General features: G+C 38.1%; 1 protein-coding gene across 9 annotated transcripts in view; it reads left to right on the forward strand.

Annotated features, from left to right (window-relative positions):
• The window catches only part of epb41l3a (erythrocyte membrane protein band 4.1-like 3a), a 58,815-nt gene that overhangs the window by 31,696 nt on the left and 8,498 nt on the right, over window positions 1-18,621 (forward strand). For 5 of the 9 annotated variants that reach the window (XM_064331131.1, XM_064331134.1, XM_064331133.1 and 2 more), the window contains 7 exons: window positions 4,904-4,957; window positions 5,635-5,670; window positions 8,199-8,387; window positions 9,187-9,264; window positions 12,380-13,021; window positions 16,337-16,456; window positions 17,041-17,508. In XM_064331131.1, the coding sequence (XP_064187201.1) occupies window positions 4,904-4,957; window positions 5,635-5,670; window positions 8,199-8,387; window positions 9,187-9,264; window positions 12,380-13,021; window positions 16,337-16,456; window positions 17,041-17,508 (1,587 nt within the window). The remainder of the gene's footprint in view (window positions 1-4,903; window positions 4,958-5,634; window positions 5,671-8,198; window positions 8,388-9,186; window positions 9,265-12,379; window positions 13,022-16,336; window positions 16,457-17,040; window positions 17,509-18,621) is intronic. The other 4 variants (XM_064331136.1, XM_064331138.1, XM_064331139.1 and 1 more) reach the window with 4 other exon arrangements.

Below are 18,621 nucleotides of genomic sequence, written 5' to 3' on the forward strand. Positions count from 1 at the left end.
GCCTGAGCAAAATTCCCAGATGGTCTTTTCTGTAAAGTGTCCAGCTAGCAGAAATCATTTTTTCTTTTCATGCTGTCATCCACTGTATCAGGTGAAAATTATGGATGATTTGTTTTGTAGAAAGCTCTCTGCTAGTCATTGACCGCGTTTTAGAAAACGTCATTGTAAAGTTTAAACATACTCTCAGATTTAAACATAAATGTAGTTCTAAAATGTGCTTGAACCTTTCATCACAACTACACCTATAGTTCCAGTGTGCCCACCACTGTAGTACCCTCATATTTCTCAAGCTAGCTGTATATTACAGCTTTACTGTACTATGTTACTGTACTGTTACTAGGGATGTATCTGAATCCGAATACTGTATTCGGGAAAGCACAAATAATGCGATGGAAACAGATATTTCTTCTACCCGAAGTTGCTCGTTATTATTCGGATTCGGGGGGGAAAAAGTCAGCTCCATTTTAAGTTCTCATAGCCTCTATCTAACGTTACACGGGCAGAGAGAGAGAGCATCTGGAACTCCGGCACATAGCAGCTGCCTCGTTACGGCGAACCTAATAAAGCAAGCTGGCATTCAAAAGCCGTTTCAGAGGGTCTTAGAAAAACGTTTTGTCTGCACTGCGCAACCACACCATTTAAAAAGCAAGGCAGTGCTAGGGAGATTAATTTTATTGACTTATGGTTCCATGCAGTTTTATTAAATAATGTAATGACAAAAAATGCATGGTATAAACTAATTGTATGGTATAAAACGAGAAGGATCTATTTTTTTCTCAATAGAATCATTGTTTTCATAGAATTAACGATCATAGGTTTTTGCTTAAAAACGGTGAAAAATAGAACTACCAACCAGAGTTTTTGCATAACGACGGTCCAAATAGAACTACCAACCAGAGTTTTGCCTGACAACGGTAAAATAATATGCCCAAACGCCCGTGGAAGGATATTTCAGTTTCAGCTGATTAAATCTATAAAAATCTAAACATATAAAAGTAACCATATGGCTATAGTCATTGTTGGTAACCCGTTGTATAAGTGAAATAAACCTCTCCAGGCTGTCCTGTTATTGTAAAATAATGTACATCGGGGCATGGTTAAGCGCAATACCACCCCCGTCGTACATGTAAGGAATAAACCACGACCGGCTGACCCATTAAGCCTGGTGCACACTAGAGGATTTTCAAATCTTAACCGATTTTTAATATTTTAATCGTAAGTACGCACACACCAGACGATTCAGTCAAGACGCAGGACCACACACTTGGCGTTTATACTAAACGATTTCAGAGTGGCGATTCCAGGGACTTTTTTTTATTTCCGCAAACTGATTCCCTGTCTCCATGGAGACCACACTGCCGCCAACGTTACAATAATTACATATATACATAATACAATAATATTGATACTTTTGTTGCTACGTGCGGTTACCTAACCGCATTGAGTATAAAACAATTTAGTCCGCAGAGAACTTCTTCGGTTTCGGCAAAAAATTTGGTTGGTGACACTTCCCGGTCAGCTCGCTCTCATTGGCTATTGCGGGTTTCTGCTCAATATTCCATCGCTGTTCCTTTCACACTACAGGATTTCTAGTCGTAAATATCAAACATGTTTGATATTTACGATTCGAGATCGGGGAGACTCCGATCCAGTCGGTAACATTAAGATTATGTCTGTAAACCCCTCACTCTACAGGATCATTTGGGCAGATAATCGGTTCAGACTAGCCTCAGATCGGGAACGCCCCCATGATTGTCGGGAAGAGCGAATCAGGCACAAAATCGGCCCAATTATCCTCTTGTGTGGGGCCAGCATTATTGGAAAACCCTCGGAAACGGGTTTTGAATGCCAGTTAGCTTTATGATAGTGTGACGTCCGGGGGCTGTTCCGGCAGGCTGTGCCGGCAGCTCCCAGAATGCACGGCGTGCGGACTTTTGTAAATAATTTGTGTGGGACTGTAAATTGTAAATACGTGTAAAAAGTGAATTCATTGTGTGTAAATATGTGTTCTTGTACTAGCTGAATTGTCTTTGTTGCTTTTAGTTTATGCTTTTAGAATGGTCTCAAGGCATACTTGCTGTCCTATTGAACTGTCTTCAAAACAGCGGTTACTATAAATGCAATCGTTCACAAAAAAACGGATGAAAATGCGTCCTGTAGCCATGAGTTAAATCAACGCCTATTCTATTGTCAAAATAAGGGATGATTCTGATTTGCGGGATGCGTAAATAAAGCTAGCAACATTAACTAGACATGTGATTCAACGTTGCCATCAATTGTGATATTGGATATTGAAAAGGGGAGGGGATGTAACAACAATTCAAAAGCGAAAGAATAATGTTGCTGTTTAAACTGCTTTAGAATGCTGGATTTTGTAGTGCATTCCAGTGCATGGAGTCCAGGTTTTTTTTTCATCCAGTCCAGTTTTTTTTCTTTTCCAGTCCAGGTTTTTTTTTCTCTTCCAGTCCAGTTTTTTTCCTCCATTCCAGGTTTTTTTTTCTTCCAGTCCAGTTTTTTTCTTCCAGTCCAGGTTTTTTTTTTATTCCAGTCCAGTTTTTTTTCTTCCAGTCCAGGTTTTTTTTCTTCCAGTCCAGTTTTTTTTCTTCCAGTCCAGGTTTTTTTTTCTTGCAGTCCAGTTTTTAAAAAATTCCAGTCCAGGTTTTTTTCTTCTTCTTCCAGTCCAGTTTTTTTTTTCATCCAGTCCAGGTTTTAAAATAAAAAAAAAATGTTTTTACCTCGCAACAAGTTAATTCTCAGTAAAGGGACATCTCGGCCTTTTAACAGTTCTAAAATCAATGCACTACAAAATCCAGCATTCTAAAGAAGTTTAAGGAGAGGCAACACTGTCAAAAACAATGATTTTGGTTCCATATGCCAATTTTGATATTTTTTGATATTTTGCTTCTATAACTTCTATAGCTTCATAAAATGAACAAACTAAAGGTAAATAATAGTTATAAATAGTTAATTTATATGATAATATAACACCATTGTCAAGTACACAAAGCATTAAATTAGCTTATGATAGCATCTTTTATGATTAAATGCCTCTGCGGTTTTAAAACTTACCTGGTTGAATCATATTGTTAAAAAGCTAGAATGACCATAGGTTCAGACAGTTCATAAAATTTAGTTTAGTTAAACATAAAGAGAGAGAGAGAGAGAGAGATGAAAAGTACAGTATGATGATGTGGAAATATATTTAATAATTATTTATATGCCAATATTAAATCAATTTGATGCTTTGAATGCACAATGAATGCATTGCATTGTCAATGAATATTAGGTTAAACAATACAACGTTTGCTCGATTTAACGGGTCTTTTGTATAAACCATGCCCACTTCCGGTCTTCTATCCGAATACAGGTACACAGACAGATAATTTTGTTGGTTGAACAGATACAGATACAGATAATGACGTCTCTGCACACCCATAACTGTTACACTGTCTCAGTAAAATTACTGAATACCAGTGAAGAGATTATTTCAGTTGGCCATGCCTAAATAAATGGCTATAAGTTGTTTTTTTTTCTTTCTGAAATTTATTTAAGTTTATTATTTAAGTTTATTTCATGAAAACAAATGAGGATTTGACTAACAAATGACATTGCTTAAATACTATTAAACATTTTCTTGGAATTTACTTAAATTACTGAGAATTTACCAGAAATACCATTTGATTTGAAAACTTGAAATTATTAGTCATTATTAGTCATTCCAAGTCAAGATTATTTGTCCTGAAGAACAACTTCAGAAAACTAAGTACACGTCCGCCACTTTTCTAGAGTTCGCGCCACCCACTTTCCCAGAGTTCTATGCAGCACAGCAGGATTCAGACTGATTAAAAATAAATGTTACAGTTTGCTGAAAATGTTCAAATGTTACAGTAGTAAGGTGTGCTTTGTAGTCACTTCAGTGTAGGTAGTTTTTGAGTTAAGGGTGAATTTACACCATTTGAGTTTGCAGTGTATCAGAAAGACCCCCTTGCATTGTGATTTCTCTCACTGCTAAAAGAGAGCATGTTTTTTGAAGACATAGTACCTAAGTAAGAAAAGAGCTGTACCTTTTTTCCTGTTACACTGTTAAAATGCTATCATAAAAATATGGATTTTGAAGAGATATTTATGCGAATTGGGCTAATTCAGAAGAAAACAACATACATGTACTCAGGGTTTCTATAGTATCTACTCAGGATTTCAGTGATATCTGCACAGTTTTATTTTTCATGGTACTAACTTTAATTCATCAGAACCAATGCAAATTATAGGTTATATTTGCTCAATTTTAATGTATATGTAACATGATTTCAAAGCTTTAAATTCAACTATGTGAAATATTTGTAGTGTACGAATGTTATAGCAATATTGAGTTGCACCCGCTGTCAGAAATGTGCTTTATAAATTAAGTTTGATTGATTGATTGATACAATTTAGTAAATCGGGGCTCTGCTTTTCGAGTGTATTGTAAACACATAAAACCTGGTCATTCCTCTTAACAACTACGTTATTGATTGAAAAACTGGGTCTGGAATGATATAAAGCCACATTTCTAGATACCGAAAGCTGGCTTTATCTTGAAATAAAAACTTTTTTTTTATAGATAAAGCCAGTATAATCAGGGCTGGTATTTCTTCTACGCTGAAAAAATCTGGTATCATTATGAAAATGTGAGCTTTAAATTGCACTAATTTCCTGTTTTGAACTTTCTGTCTTTTGAAGGTAAGTCATTTGTCTGATAATTTTATTTGTATTACTTTTTATGCATGTCTTTGCTGAAACCTGATGAATCAACAGTACATAAATGTGAATATTGAAGGAGTGAAAAATGTCCAACTACTGACAGCATGGATTTTTGTCTTTACTCTTGCTTTCAACTGGAACCATGGTACGCGTTATAAAACAGACTGACAGCGAGTGGACAGAGACTATTGCTGATGGTGAAACCACAGCGACAGAGGTTTGTTAAGCAGCCAGTTCCCTGTTGTCTACAAAAAAAGAAAAGAAAATTTGAATTTCAAAGTAGTGGAATAGTAATAATACCTTAATTCTCTTACCAGAATCATGTTTTTTCATTCTTTTTTTTTGTTTTAAGCCTTGTAGTATTGTGCTCATATTTTCATTTGCTCACTGATGAATGCCTGTGATGCGTTTTGTATATTTCATGAACAGATGTGATGGCTTTGCCCCAACAGGGAGTCAGAAAAGATTTATTTTAGGTGATTCAGTTGTGGGAGGGCCAAAGTGATTGTTTTCCTTCGATGTGACATGCCCCAGAAAACATGCATCTATATTGCATTTGGACAAAGAGTTTAATGTTTTTCCAATTTCAGACACAGCATGTTGTGACAAAAAAAATGCTAATGAGTTTCCTAAAAGGCCCAATTGAATCCACAAAGCTGAGTGTATTAATTTATTCCAGTTTAAAATATTGTGTTTAATACAACCTTTTTTGCCACATTCCAGCTGTGCCTATATATTGCCACCTATTCTTACCTTGAGTCCATCAGTCTAATGGCAAGGCCACCTGTCTAGTGTTATTACACTTTATGTGTTGTATACACCAGTACTTCTCTGATAACCAACATTGTGTTTTTTCATATTTTGTCTTTGTGTGTTCATTGTTCATTCTGACAGTCGGATCAAGAAGATGAATCTGAGATAAAGACACAGGTATTCTAGGCTTTTTCTTATCCCCAGAGTTGGAAAACCCATCTGTCCATAAGGGGGTATATGCTCCATTGTTAACACCATGTGTATCTTGTGTAATTTTTCACCACTACTTGTTGCATAGTTACCTTCAGGCGACTATTTTTAAGCTGCATTGATTCTTAATAATCAGGGTTCTGATGAAAGGGATTTTCCTGAAAGTGACTGCCCATTTTTTAACATCTCTGTTTTTATAATTCCTCGCAGCTGTTCCATTTGGAACTAAATAAATAGGAGATATGCTTGCAGGAAAAACAGCTGGTCCAGTTTAGACTGAAACAGTGCTTGTTAAAATCAAGTGCAATTTGAGCAATCAGGAAGCAGCTTATTTTCACACCGCCCCTCACAGAAAGAGGTGTTTGAGTTAACAGTGCGTTTCCTGACAAAAGGGAGACCGCTAGTAATGAACGTCAAATCTGCAGTTGGGGAAGGAACCATCTCCTTTTCATATGATGGCAAAATAGGTACTTCAGTACATTTTCAAATAAATCAGTTTTTTTCTTTTTCATTCCAGAATATGTTCATAAGGAAAATAAAAGGAGAAAATGTTTTTGTCAAACAGTAATCTGATGTTAGAGGTTGATATGATGTAACAATAGAGTGCATTGAAAATTTTAACAAAATAACAAAATAATAATTACTAAATCGACTTGTTCAACACACGTAGAGGCTATGTGCTATTGAGTCTGTTTTGGAAGCTTCCTACATTTTGAAGCTTGCTATTATTAATCGAAGTCTACTGACCTCTCAGTGTCGTAATGTGTCTATGAGTATGAGTATTTATTTTATAACGCCTGTGTTTTTTAGAGGTGCGTGATTTTAATTAACAGCATTGTCCTGGTTATGTTACTGCAGAGGTTTAGACCTTTCTTGATTGTAAAAAATTTTGTCTCGCTGTTTTATCTAGTAATTAGCTAGTCTAAGTACATGTAAAATTAACATTAATCTTGCTCGCTAGTTTGTTCATGTATATCGCAACATTTACTAGCCAGTAGATGGCTAGCTGTTAAACAGTATCATTCATATAATGAGTGACATTAACAAATGTTTTCGCGAAGATTACTGAACAGAAATCTATTGCTTTTCTTATGATTTACTTTTTGTTGTTGTTAGGTATTCAGGATAATTAAAAAAATGTGTTGGGGAGAGTCGCCATAAATGCTTACCATAGATGGCGCTCTATATTATTAAAGGCGGTCCAACAAAATATTAGAGTGTGCAACTTTTTTTTTGGCCTGGGAGGGTATGATGCCGTCTGGGGAACAGGACTTACGTGAAACATATTTTCAAGCAAATATGTGTTAGTCGTGATGTTTTTTCCAAAATTGTTGAAAGCTGGTTGAAGGGCAGTAATTGCACAGAAGAAAAATTGAATTTGCAAGGTGGGGGTGATGTTGATGATGTAAGCCCTCATGATAGTATTTATAATGTTAGCAGTAAACGCTCGGGGTCAGTATTCACAGTCGTGTGAAAACCAGAATATCCTCCACTGTATCATTTAAGCGGAGCCAGAGTAGGCTACACTGATTGCATGTGCTGCTGAGTTAATAGAGAAACACGCTCTTGAAGCACAAGAGGAGCAACTGAGACAAAGAAAAGAACTATTTGTGCTGGAAGCTGAAATCGCAGCCTCTGCCACCAAGATAAAGCTGCTGCAAATGTCTGATAGTCAAAGTCATTGTAATTTACAAACTGATGGAATGAATTCCTACACTGAAAGGAGAAACACATGTATGGATGCGTTAAAATTAAAACCTCTGTTCAAGTTCAAGTTCAAGATTTCAGTAGCTTGTATGAAGAAGCTCTTCAGTGGGCTACTGGAGAATCTGACGATGTAAAATCATTGGAGGATTCTGCCTTCTTTCTGCAAGAATGGTGTAATGCAATGGATGCATTGCAATATATGCAAGAACTATATGATCTCTGGTGCATTTTAGCTACCTTACTAGTTAGCTAGTTCAGTTAGCCTGTAAAAACTGCTACAGTATCTATGGCCCTTTTTATACTTGATGCCTGGGTGACCTGCCAAAAGTGAGGGTGACTGATCGTCTGGCTAAAGCCAGCAGTAAAGCTCCTTCAATTCTGGAAAAGGGCTTTAAGTTGTATGTTTGGAATTACATCTTTAATTACGAGAGTACCTACACTCAGTTCACAATAGTGAGATGTCAGCACAATCAGCATTTTTATCAAGTTAATTTAAATGGATTTGACTGAGGCTTTCGGTGAGGGGCACAAATTTATTGTGAATTTAACTTTATTCCTGGACCGTCTCTGATGTTTTTATGTGATGGTTCTGTGTTAATATACCTGAAATAATTTATGAAATTCACAACTCCCCTATAACCAGTTAATCGTTTAATATTGTCTTGACATCTGTTCTTGATCTTTTTCTCTTTGTGGCCCCGGCCTGACTTGACTTTGTCATTTAAAAAATAATATCTAAGCATTGAGTAGTAAGTTATTTCATGTTTTTTCCATCATTAATCTCCTAGGAAATGAGTAAGACTCCAGAGGAGCTGATGAAACACCAAACCAATATAAGTGACCTGAAGCGTACATTTTTGGAAACGGGTGCAGACACTTCTGCTCTCACTGAATGGGAGAAGAGGTTATCCACGTCACCAGTTCGGTCCCCAAGGCTAGAGGATGCCCCCATGATCGAACCCCTTGTGCCTGATGAAGTAAGTGCCAATACTGATTGATGCCTGTTTGCTGTGAGCAGTTTGCCCCACCTTTCTGGGGTGGGATTTCTCACTTCTAAATTGATTATCTGAAGGCCTCAGAGGGCTTTTAGCACTGTTATCAGAAAAAATATAACTGGTTTACACTTGTTAATCAAGGGCAATTAATAAAAACAGGTTGAGACCAGTGGTAAATTTTAAGGGAAATTTCATACATGAAATCAATGGTGTTTTTGAGGGAAGTAACACCAGTGTCAAGATAGTAATATTGACTGAATACATACGTTTTTTACTGGTTCCAAAGTTATTACTACATGTTTGTCAGTTACAAAAGCACATGGTCACTCAGTGATTATGACCAAGTCTTGTGTAATCCACCAAAATGTCCAAAGAAAACCAACTCAACCATATTGAAAATGTAGGCCATGTGGACACCCCCACCCATAATATTATTATATTTTGCATGTACAGTGCCATGAAAAAGTATGTTCCCCCTTCCTGATTTCCTCTATTATTGCACATTTGTCACACGGAATTGTTTCAGATCTTTAGACAAAATGTACTATTAGACAAACGGAACCTGAGTAAAGACTGATATGAAAGTATAGGAAGTGTATGGATGCAGTTATTGCTGCTAAATGTGGTGCAACCGGTTATTACATTTAAGGGGGTAATTACTTTTTCACATGGGTGGTATGGGTGATTGATATCTTTTTTAATTAAATAAATGAAATGATAAATTTAAAAAATGTGTTTTCTGTTTACCCATATATCTTCTTTGTCGTTTTCATGTCTTTAGGCCAAAGATGATGCAAAGACGATGGCTGCAGACATCCTGCAAGTGAAGCACAGCGTTTTGGAAACAAGAAGTACTACGGTATGGACCTCTCCTTTCCGTAAGACGAGCAACAAGTCTGTGTGTGTTTTGTGTAAGACCCTCTCAACATAACAATCCGTACACCTCTGCCATGTGGGTATAGTGGAAAGACTCCACTGTGTGTGCATTTATTGAATTGCCTCCATCACTGAAGCATTTAGCTGAAGATGTAGTCGAGTCACCCATAGTCAGTCTGTGACATGAGGGTGCATACAGAGGAGCAGAGAAGCCTGTACATGTTTGCTTTCATCTCGCCTCAAAGAATGCTTAATTAGAATTGGAAGGAGAGGTATGATAAGAAAGTAGGTTACCTCAAATGAGCAAAAAGCAAGACCTGACACAGGAGGAGAAGCCACAAAACTTGCAACGCTTGGGAAGGTTTTTCTATCAGCATTTATTATTTTATTGCTAAAGTAGTTTAAGAATCTGTTTTTAGGGGGAATTAAAAATACATTACATAAGCTATTCTTGGCATTTTAATTTATTTGGACTATTGCATTTTTTGGTTGGTCTTTTTGGTTTGGTTGATTCAATTCAATCATTGATCTGTCTATTTTATTTTATTTTCCTTCTTATTGCTTCTTGTTAAATATACATGTAATTCATGTTTTATAAGGCTCGTGGTGTATCAGTGATATTTCATGGTTGTGGTGCATATGAACCAGCTGAGCTGGCAGCAGCAAGGCTAAACACTGGTAGATCTACATCACCTTTTGAACTACTTTTCTACAACTAATGAAATGTTAGTTTTATTTTTAGTTAGTTATTTTTTTACATTTTGTTCATGTGAAAAGGGATGTTTGTTCGGGTTAAATCACATGACAATGAGATTTGTCTTCTGGGAAATCTGCTAAAAGTACTTCTTGAACAGATTTTATCCTCTTTTATTCCAAGAGTAAACCAAAGGAAATTGCTGTATTCTTGGGGATTTCTGTCTCAGGGAATCAGAGGAAATCGTGTAGATGTTTTCCAGCTACAGTAGTCTAACATTATAATTTGGCCCTCATTTGTCCTCGCTCAAATAAGCTGATACAAAACAGCTTCGGGAGGAATTATATTTGCTATTGCATCACCCACAGTATGTGTTTCCCAATTAAAGTACCCCAGTACCCAATTTAATGATTTAAATCTATGCCTTCTAGTGTTTTGAAATATTTAATGGTGTGGGGGTTTTAGTTTCACAACAAAGAAATGTCAGAATACATTTTGCTTTAAAGAATGTTTTGCATGTGTGTAAATTGATTCAGTTAGTGAAGCAGCAGACATATGACCCTTTGCTTTCATTCAGTTTCAATGCGGCAAGTATATTCTCTGCACTCCTATACAGTGTGAAATTACATTTACAGTGACTTCCATAATGTTTAGGACAAATACCTAGTTTTTCTTGGTTTGGTTATGTACTCTATAATTTTAGATTTATAATGAAACAATTCACATGTGGTTGCAGTGCACATTCTTAGCTTTTATTTAAGAGTATTTTCATACACTTTGGTTTCACTTTGTAGAAATCACAGCACTTTCTATACATTTCAAGGTACCATAATATTAGGGGCATATTCATATTATGTCATACTTTGTTGCGTGTCCTTTGCATGCAATGACTGCTTGAAGTCTGTGACCCAAAGACTTCTCTGGTGATCTTCAGCTCCTGCTGGTTTTGGGATCTAGTTGTCTGAAGTTTCCTCTTCAACATGTGAAATGCATGTTTACTTGAATTTAAATCAGGTGAATGACTTGACCAGTCAAGAATTTTCCAGTTTTTAGCTTTGAATAACTCCGTTATTGCTTTAGCAGGATGATTAGGATCATTGTCTTGCTGTAGATGCCATCTAATTAATTTTTAGGCATTTGGTTGAGCTGTAGCAGATATGATGCTTCTGTACACATCAGAATTCATTTTGCTGCTGCTGTCAGCACTTATATCAATGAAGGCAAGTGAGCCAGTGTCTGTGGTAGCCATAGATGCCCAAACCATATCACCCACACAACCAAGTTTCACAGATGGGTGGGGTGGGGGGGTGCTTTGGATCTTCAGCAGCTCCTATTTGCTTTTGCCATCACTCTGATACAACTGAATCTTGGTCTCATTTGTCTACAAGACCTTTTTCCTGAACTCTTCAGGCTTTTTTAGGTGTTTCTTGGCAAACTGTAACCTGGCCATCCTGTTTTTGCAGCTAATTAGTGGTTTGCATCCTGCAGTGTAGCCTCTGTAGTTCTGTTTGTGACATTTTCTGCAGACAGTAGTCACTGATACATCCATGCCTGCCTCCTGAAGAGTGTTTCTGATCTGTCAGACAGGTGTTTGGAGGTTTTTCCTCATTATGGTGAGAATTCTTAAGTTATCAAATGTACATACCTTCTTTGGCCTACCAGGCCCTTTGTGATTACTGAGCTCACCAGTGCCATCTCTTATTTATGACCTTCCAAACAGTTCATTTTGGTACGCCTAAGGTTTGGCCTCTGTCGCTGACTGTTTTTTTTTCAGCCTCATAATGGCTTCCTTGACTTTCATTAGCACAACTCTGGTCTTCATGTTAGCAAACTCCAATAACAGACTCAAATCAAAAGCCTAAAATCAAGACTAGATACTGAAAGCTTTTTTTTATCTGCACTAAGGAAGCAATTGAACACACCTGGATAATCTGAAACACCTATGAAGCCATTTGTCCGAAACGTAATGGGGCCCTGAAATGGGTGACTATGTATAGAAAGTGCTGTCATTTCTACATGGTGAATCCAAAATGTATAAAAATACCCTCTAATAAGAGCTGATAATTTAACCACATTTGTTTGATTTAAAATCTAAAATTGTAGAGTACAGAGCCAAATCAAGAAAAAATGTGTTTTATTTAAAACATTATGGAGCTCACTGTATATTCATAGAATTTCCAATATTTTACGTAAAACTACAAAGCAAAATGTTTTGTGCTTGTCAACTGATTTCTTTTCTCTGAGTACATTTTGTGCTTGTCAACTGATTTCTTTTCTCTGAGTACATTTTACTGTTTTAGAATACCTTGTATCCCTATTGGATTCAGAGTTGAATCAACGTTGAACAGTGTACTGTGTACTTTCCAGTAGTTTGCTAATTACAGTTTTTGTATCTTGTATGTAGGATTCTGATGGGTGGGTTATAGTAAACAAAGTCCCTCCCAAGGTAGCAGAAAAGAAAAATGTTGTCAACTATAAAATAGTGGCAGTGACTAGCACTACTCTTGATGGGGAGCTCAAAGGCAGTGAGTTCAAAACCTTCAAGGACTTCCGCAATGAAATCAAGTCAAAAGAGGAGGAGATGAAGCAGAAACCCTACACTTTGGGGAAGTCCTACGATACCATGTCGGGTAAAATTGTCACCATGACGGCCCGAGCTAAAGATTGTGACAAACCAGTACAGTTGTACCCACAAGAAAAGAGGATGTCGGATCGGGCTCCACCGGCGGTGAAGATCATACCAGTCTCTGCCGAATATGAGATGCTAGAGTCAGCAGTCGAGGATGGCAAAGGGACTTTGGTTACCATAAAGGAGGCTGAAACTCCCTCACCCTCTGAGGCCACTGTAGGCACCGTGAGGACTGTGATGGCCATCGGCTCCAGTGAGGAGATAGGGCAAGCAAGAAGGCCTGAAGTGAGGTTACAGAAGGACAGCGTGGCCCAGGGAGACAAGGTCCTGGCCTCCACAAAGTCTCCAACAGGCCTGCGGTTGACCACAGGCACTGCCCACTATGTAACGAAAACTTCACCTACATCCAGAGCAGTGGTATGATTTAAACGCTACCATGACCCCCCAATTCCCCTAACTGCCTCAGCACTCCCTCATTCTAGAAACTGCAGCATGACTGAGGCCAAATGTTCTGCTTATAACCTAATGACCACGGGTGGTCAAGTACTTCCTTGGACGGCTTTGCTTTTGTATTGGGACGCAAATCCTTCATTTTGGTATTTGCTGTCATTCACCTGCTTTCAAGCTAAACATGCTGCTTTCTGGGGCACTGGCCTTTCCTGCTCTCATCTGATCTCCATGAGGCAAGTAAACAAAAGGTCTTGTGCAAACCTCACTCAGCACTAAATCTGGGCTGTGCTGTGAAGCCTCACAGAAGTGACCCCCTGCTCCTGCTAATGGCTCCTGCTGCACCGCTCTCTACTTTTGAGTTTGGCCACTTTAAAATTTTTCATTTATGCTTTCTGAGTGCTCTGCTTGCTTTGAAAAAAATGGGCCCTATTCATAAGAGATTTTTGGAAATGAAAGGTTAGTTTGTTTCCCATTCACAGTTTTATGATGTGCCTGTTAATATTAATGTCTGCCTGGTAATGATTCCCCTGAAACTGATAGTGACTACTGCAAAATGCATGAACATTTTCCTGTTTACAGGAAAATAAATATGAACCTTACTGTGCTGTGCAGAACAGAAACAAATTGGATCCCTTCTAATTAGGATGGACAGTAAATTCGTTTTCTTGTTTAATCATTCTTGGCATTGATTAATCTACTCGTTAAATTAATTGACTGTTAATAATGAATCTCCCATTCTTTGTGTTGGATGATACAGTAAATGATAAAATCATTGAATCTGCAATAACCACCATGCTTATCACATTATCAACACAAGTAAGCATTGTTGTCCAGGCAGATTACACCTTTTGTCATAGAATTAGGTAATATCAGTACTTTGGAAGAGCCATTTTGTCAGTAAGAATCAAAATTACTTTTAATTTGCTGACTTGCTGAACAGAATAAGCAGTACACCAGTGAGCATGGCCATTCTTTGTACATTTTCATCTTTAAATGTTGAGAAGTACATTTGTCACAGCTGATAGCATTACTGAAGAAAACAAACCCAAAATCATTCTTAGGACTCATCACCTCACTGCATTAGTAAAAGCTTTGACATTGAGGAAAGAGAGCACACGTTTGAGACATTGTCTGCCCAGCAATGGCAATCACTAAATAAAGCCACATTCATGTGTGGTGGTCATGGTACTAACACCAGCAGCAGATGACCTGCTACAGCACAGCCATCCTCCTTTGGTGATGAAAACTCTGTGGAAGTTCTCATTATCTTTCCCAAATTAGTCTGCCATACCTGAATGTAACAGAAGCACATAATAGGCACAGTCTGGAGGCTTTTGGTCATGTTTCTCATGTAGTCCTTCCCAAGTGAAGTGATGTTCCTGCTTGCTGCGGCCACAGTCATGTTTTCTCTCTGTATTGCAATATGTCTATTTGTTCAGTGTTGCATTGACTCATTTTACTTGACTTTGAGACTGTCTTCTGGAGTTTTTGGTGTTGGTTTTGCTCCTGAATAAAAGAAAAACAAACACAAAATATAGCTGCAAACTGAAATTAAGGGGGCCAAGCACAAACTTGCCAGTGCTATCATGTGTCCTCAATGTATTGTTTAATTTAGTCAATAGTTATATACATGGACATTTGGGTAAATATACTTGATGATTTATTTAATTTTATTTAACCTTTATTTAACTAGAAAAAACCCCACTGAGAAATCGAAATCTCTTCTGCAAGGGGGACCTGACATAAAACACAAAGTTACACAAGACAGTAGACAAACATATTGCATCATGTTACTTCTGAAGCACAACATAATGTTTCTATACACTTCTTTGAAGAACTTAAATACAGTTAGGGTTAAAGAATTATATATTGTAATCATATATAGATTTTTTTTCAATTTTCTAGGTAAACACAGGAAGGTAGAATTAATATCACTTGTATAGATATCCGCAAACACTAGTCATATGTAAGTATGTACATAATTTTTGCTCTTTTGAAATCTTATGTCCATTTCATATAAGTGCACTGTTATGAAATACATTTCTGCCAGTTAGCGCAAAGAAACCATGGGCATGTTAAGCTTCCTTCGTAGTATACCCCCCTGGGCCCCTCCTGTGTATGCTGGTTTTCATTCGAACCACAAATGGAACACCTAGATTTTTAACAAGCTGTTCATGTTTCTTAATTAGATGCTTTACATGTTTTGAGGTTTTTCATTTTCCCTGTTAAATCAAATCATGGTAAAATAGCTATGCTTGACATGAAGAAAAAAGATGGATATTCACATTTTGTTTATTATGCTATATTGCAAACAATTACATAAAAGAGGTCATTTTTTACTTGGTTGACACCTGGGTTGAATCAAATGGAGGAAAATATAACCAAACCACTTTTTCACGGGTTTACTCTTTGAGAGGTATCTAACAAAAAATAATTTAGATTCTGGGTAAATGGAGTTGGGAGTTAAAGGCCTTTCAAAGTTTGCATTTTAAAACATTTGCTGTAGTGCCACGAAGTAACAAATAAAATCACTGAATCACTGTTTGGAGTAACCGTCTATCAATATGCAACGTTTGGTAAAAAACTTACCACACGGACTAATAATAATAATAAGAATAACAATAAACCAAGAAATACAATAGGACTTTCAGTGCTTGGCCCCCTAAATACAAGACAAGGTGAGGCTGAATAATTCAGCTGAATAATTCAGACTGGGCCTGTAGTGCATACTTGATACTTGATTAAATGGACATGTTCCAAAATCTCCTGTTTTAATTTTTGAGACTATTTGCTAGGATAGTAGGATACATTTTCAAGCAACAGTGCACTGCAGTATCTCAAATAAAACACTAGAAACTCAGATTTAGAGGATACATCAAACCCATTGTCTATGGAGAATGGAGAGCAATTGCCAGACCCCCAGCATTGATCAGGCAAGGCATGCTTTGGTTACACCTGACAGAATTTAGTACAGCTGCTAGCCTCTACAAAACTGATTTTCACAATGGAGAACTACCAGTTGTGTCATAATAACAATGCATCATGTTAGGTGATCTTCCATGCTGGGCAGGGGATAGCTACTGCTACTCTAGCACTATTCTCCTTCAGAGAGCTGGGTTTTTGTTGCATGCTGTTTTACACTCTTATGAATAAGCCCTCAATGACCCCTTTTATGTATCGCTATTCCATGTCTTACTGATTGTGCTGAAAGTCTGTCTTTTAGGCTCTGTGGTTCCTTTGTCTGTCTCTCTGTCTTGACCGTCCATCTCTTTGTCTGTTCAGCCTAAGCCCACCTTTGATGAGATGTCCCCAGAGCTCACGGCTCTGCTGCAGTCAGCACGAGACCAGATCAGCGCAGTGGGATGGGCCACCTCTCCTTCACATAGTCAGACCATTCTGAAGGTGGACCTATGACTCTATTGCACCCCTTTCGAAGTTCTGTTTATTAGCATTGCGCTAATTTCTCTCTGTGTCCCCATGTGAGAGGATTGTTGAATGTGCATTGTCTATGAGGTTGTTTCTGTTGCCTCCACCACTCCCCCTTTCCCCTCCCCTCCGTTTGTCGGGTACCCCAGTTTATCGAGGGAAACCATCCAAATGCTCCTCAGACATGCGTGAGAAACAGTGCACAGTTCAGCAACAAAAATTGCAGTGACACTTTCTGCTTGTTCTTGAATGGAAGATCTAAAAACACTAGGTGTTAAACTAGGTTGCACATTGGTAAAAGGCCAGGATATGTCCTACATATGACCTACTGTTGTGCATCCAAAGAGTGCAGTAGCTCAGGTCACACCATGTGTGTAATGATATTCTAGTATTATAATAAATTCATAAATTGCGTGAGACAAAGAATTAACACCAAGTATTTCTTATCACAAGAAAATACACTTCACTGTAGATTCCTTTCGTTTTACTAGCTTCCACTTCATCTGATAACCTTATGTTTCTCGCGGCACATCAGTAATGCTTTTTTTCACCCCCTACAGTCAACAGAGCGAAAAGAGACGATTACACTGCAGACGTCTGCCTCCCAGCAGCAGCAGGAGGAGGAGGGCAAGCAGGAAGAGGAGAAGGAGGAGGAGCAGGCAGTGACAGTGACACAGGTGCTGCAGGACACAGAGCCACCTCCGCAGGAACCTGTGGTGAATATGCATGTGACCGAGGCTTCTGACAGTGCCCCTGCTGATCCCAGCAGTGCCGCTATCGCTGACGCTATCGCTGCTGCCGCTACCGCTACCGCTACCACTGCTGCAGTGCAGGCAGAGGCTGCTGCTCCGCCTTGCTTGGCAGAGGAGCTGGGCTCCCCACGCCCAACAGACGCCAGGCAGGAGAAGTTAGCGGCTGGAGGCAGTCCAGCCTCTGCGGCCATCTCCTCTGCAGAGGGACTGGCTGAGCTGGAGCAGGCAGCTGAGGCTTTCAGTACGAAAGCAGCAACCACTATATCAAACTTGGAGGTAAATCACACTGCCCCCTATTCTACGCCTGTGAAACCACCCCCCCTTAAATCAATACCAAACCATCCGAATGCTCCTCAGAGCTGTGTGTGTGTCAGTGTGTACTTGTTCCCTGCCTGAAAATTGGAAGTCATTATCAAAGCAATTAGGGATATAGCTAGGTTCTTAATGCACCCTACAAGGTGGATGAGCAGTCGCTTAGTTGGAAGCAGTCACTCCAAATGATAAATATTATTCTATGCTTTGAAAGGAAAATGAATCAGGCTGAAACTCCAAAAAAACCTAAAGAATTCAAAATGAATAATTTTTCACAATGTTTTTGAGCTTAAAATGCCTGCTATATGTTTACTGCATTTTACTTTACTGTTAACTTTGGTGCTATTTAATGTGTTCAGCGTGGTCATAGGATCTTTCCTGCAAAATATTTTGGAATGCATTTTATTTATTTGGGGGAATGTGACATACAAGGCCATCATAGCAACATGCATGTAACACAACATACATACAGTATATGTGCAGTAACACTGATAAAGTAAAACAAAACACTAGCATAACAGGAGCCACAACCAAACAGCTACAAGAATAGTCCAACTATATATCCTACTTATATAATTAGCAAACTACTGAAGCAGAAATATATTTGACTGTATAGTATGTAGTAATTTCCAGTTTTTCAAAAAACAAAAAAACTTGCTGACAGATATTTATATGACATCTGTATGCTGAGGTACAGTATGCTGAGCAAAATGTTCTTACCCATATCTTTTTGCTTTGTGCAGTCTCTAACTTATTCCCACATAGATTTTTTAGTCTTGTTCAGAAAGTTTTTTGGTCTTGTTCAGAAAGCTTCAGTCCACAGGCTTAAAGGTCAAACAAACAGCTTAGTGATTTATATAAACTTAGCTGGTTCATTTTCTGCATTATTAATTATAGATTTAATCATATTACTACAATTCTGAGTGTAGGACACTGCTTCAGAGATATTATAAAACATGCTTTATCCTCATTAAAGGTTAAAGGTTAATTTTGGTGACATGGATGTGTGCTGTAGCATGGAGACATAAGGTCTTTAATGTTGTAGCCTTCACATTCTGTGATCCAAAAGATGTGAGG

This window comes from Anguilla rostrata, chromosome 4 (assembly GCF_018555375.3).
Source record: "Anguilla rostrata isolate EN2019 chromosome 4, ASM1855537v3, whole genome shotgun sequence".
Taxonomy (NCBI): Eukaryota; Metazoa; Chordata; class Actinopteri; order Anguilliformes; family Anguillidae; genus Anguilla; species Anguilla rostrata.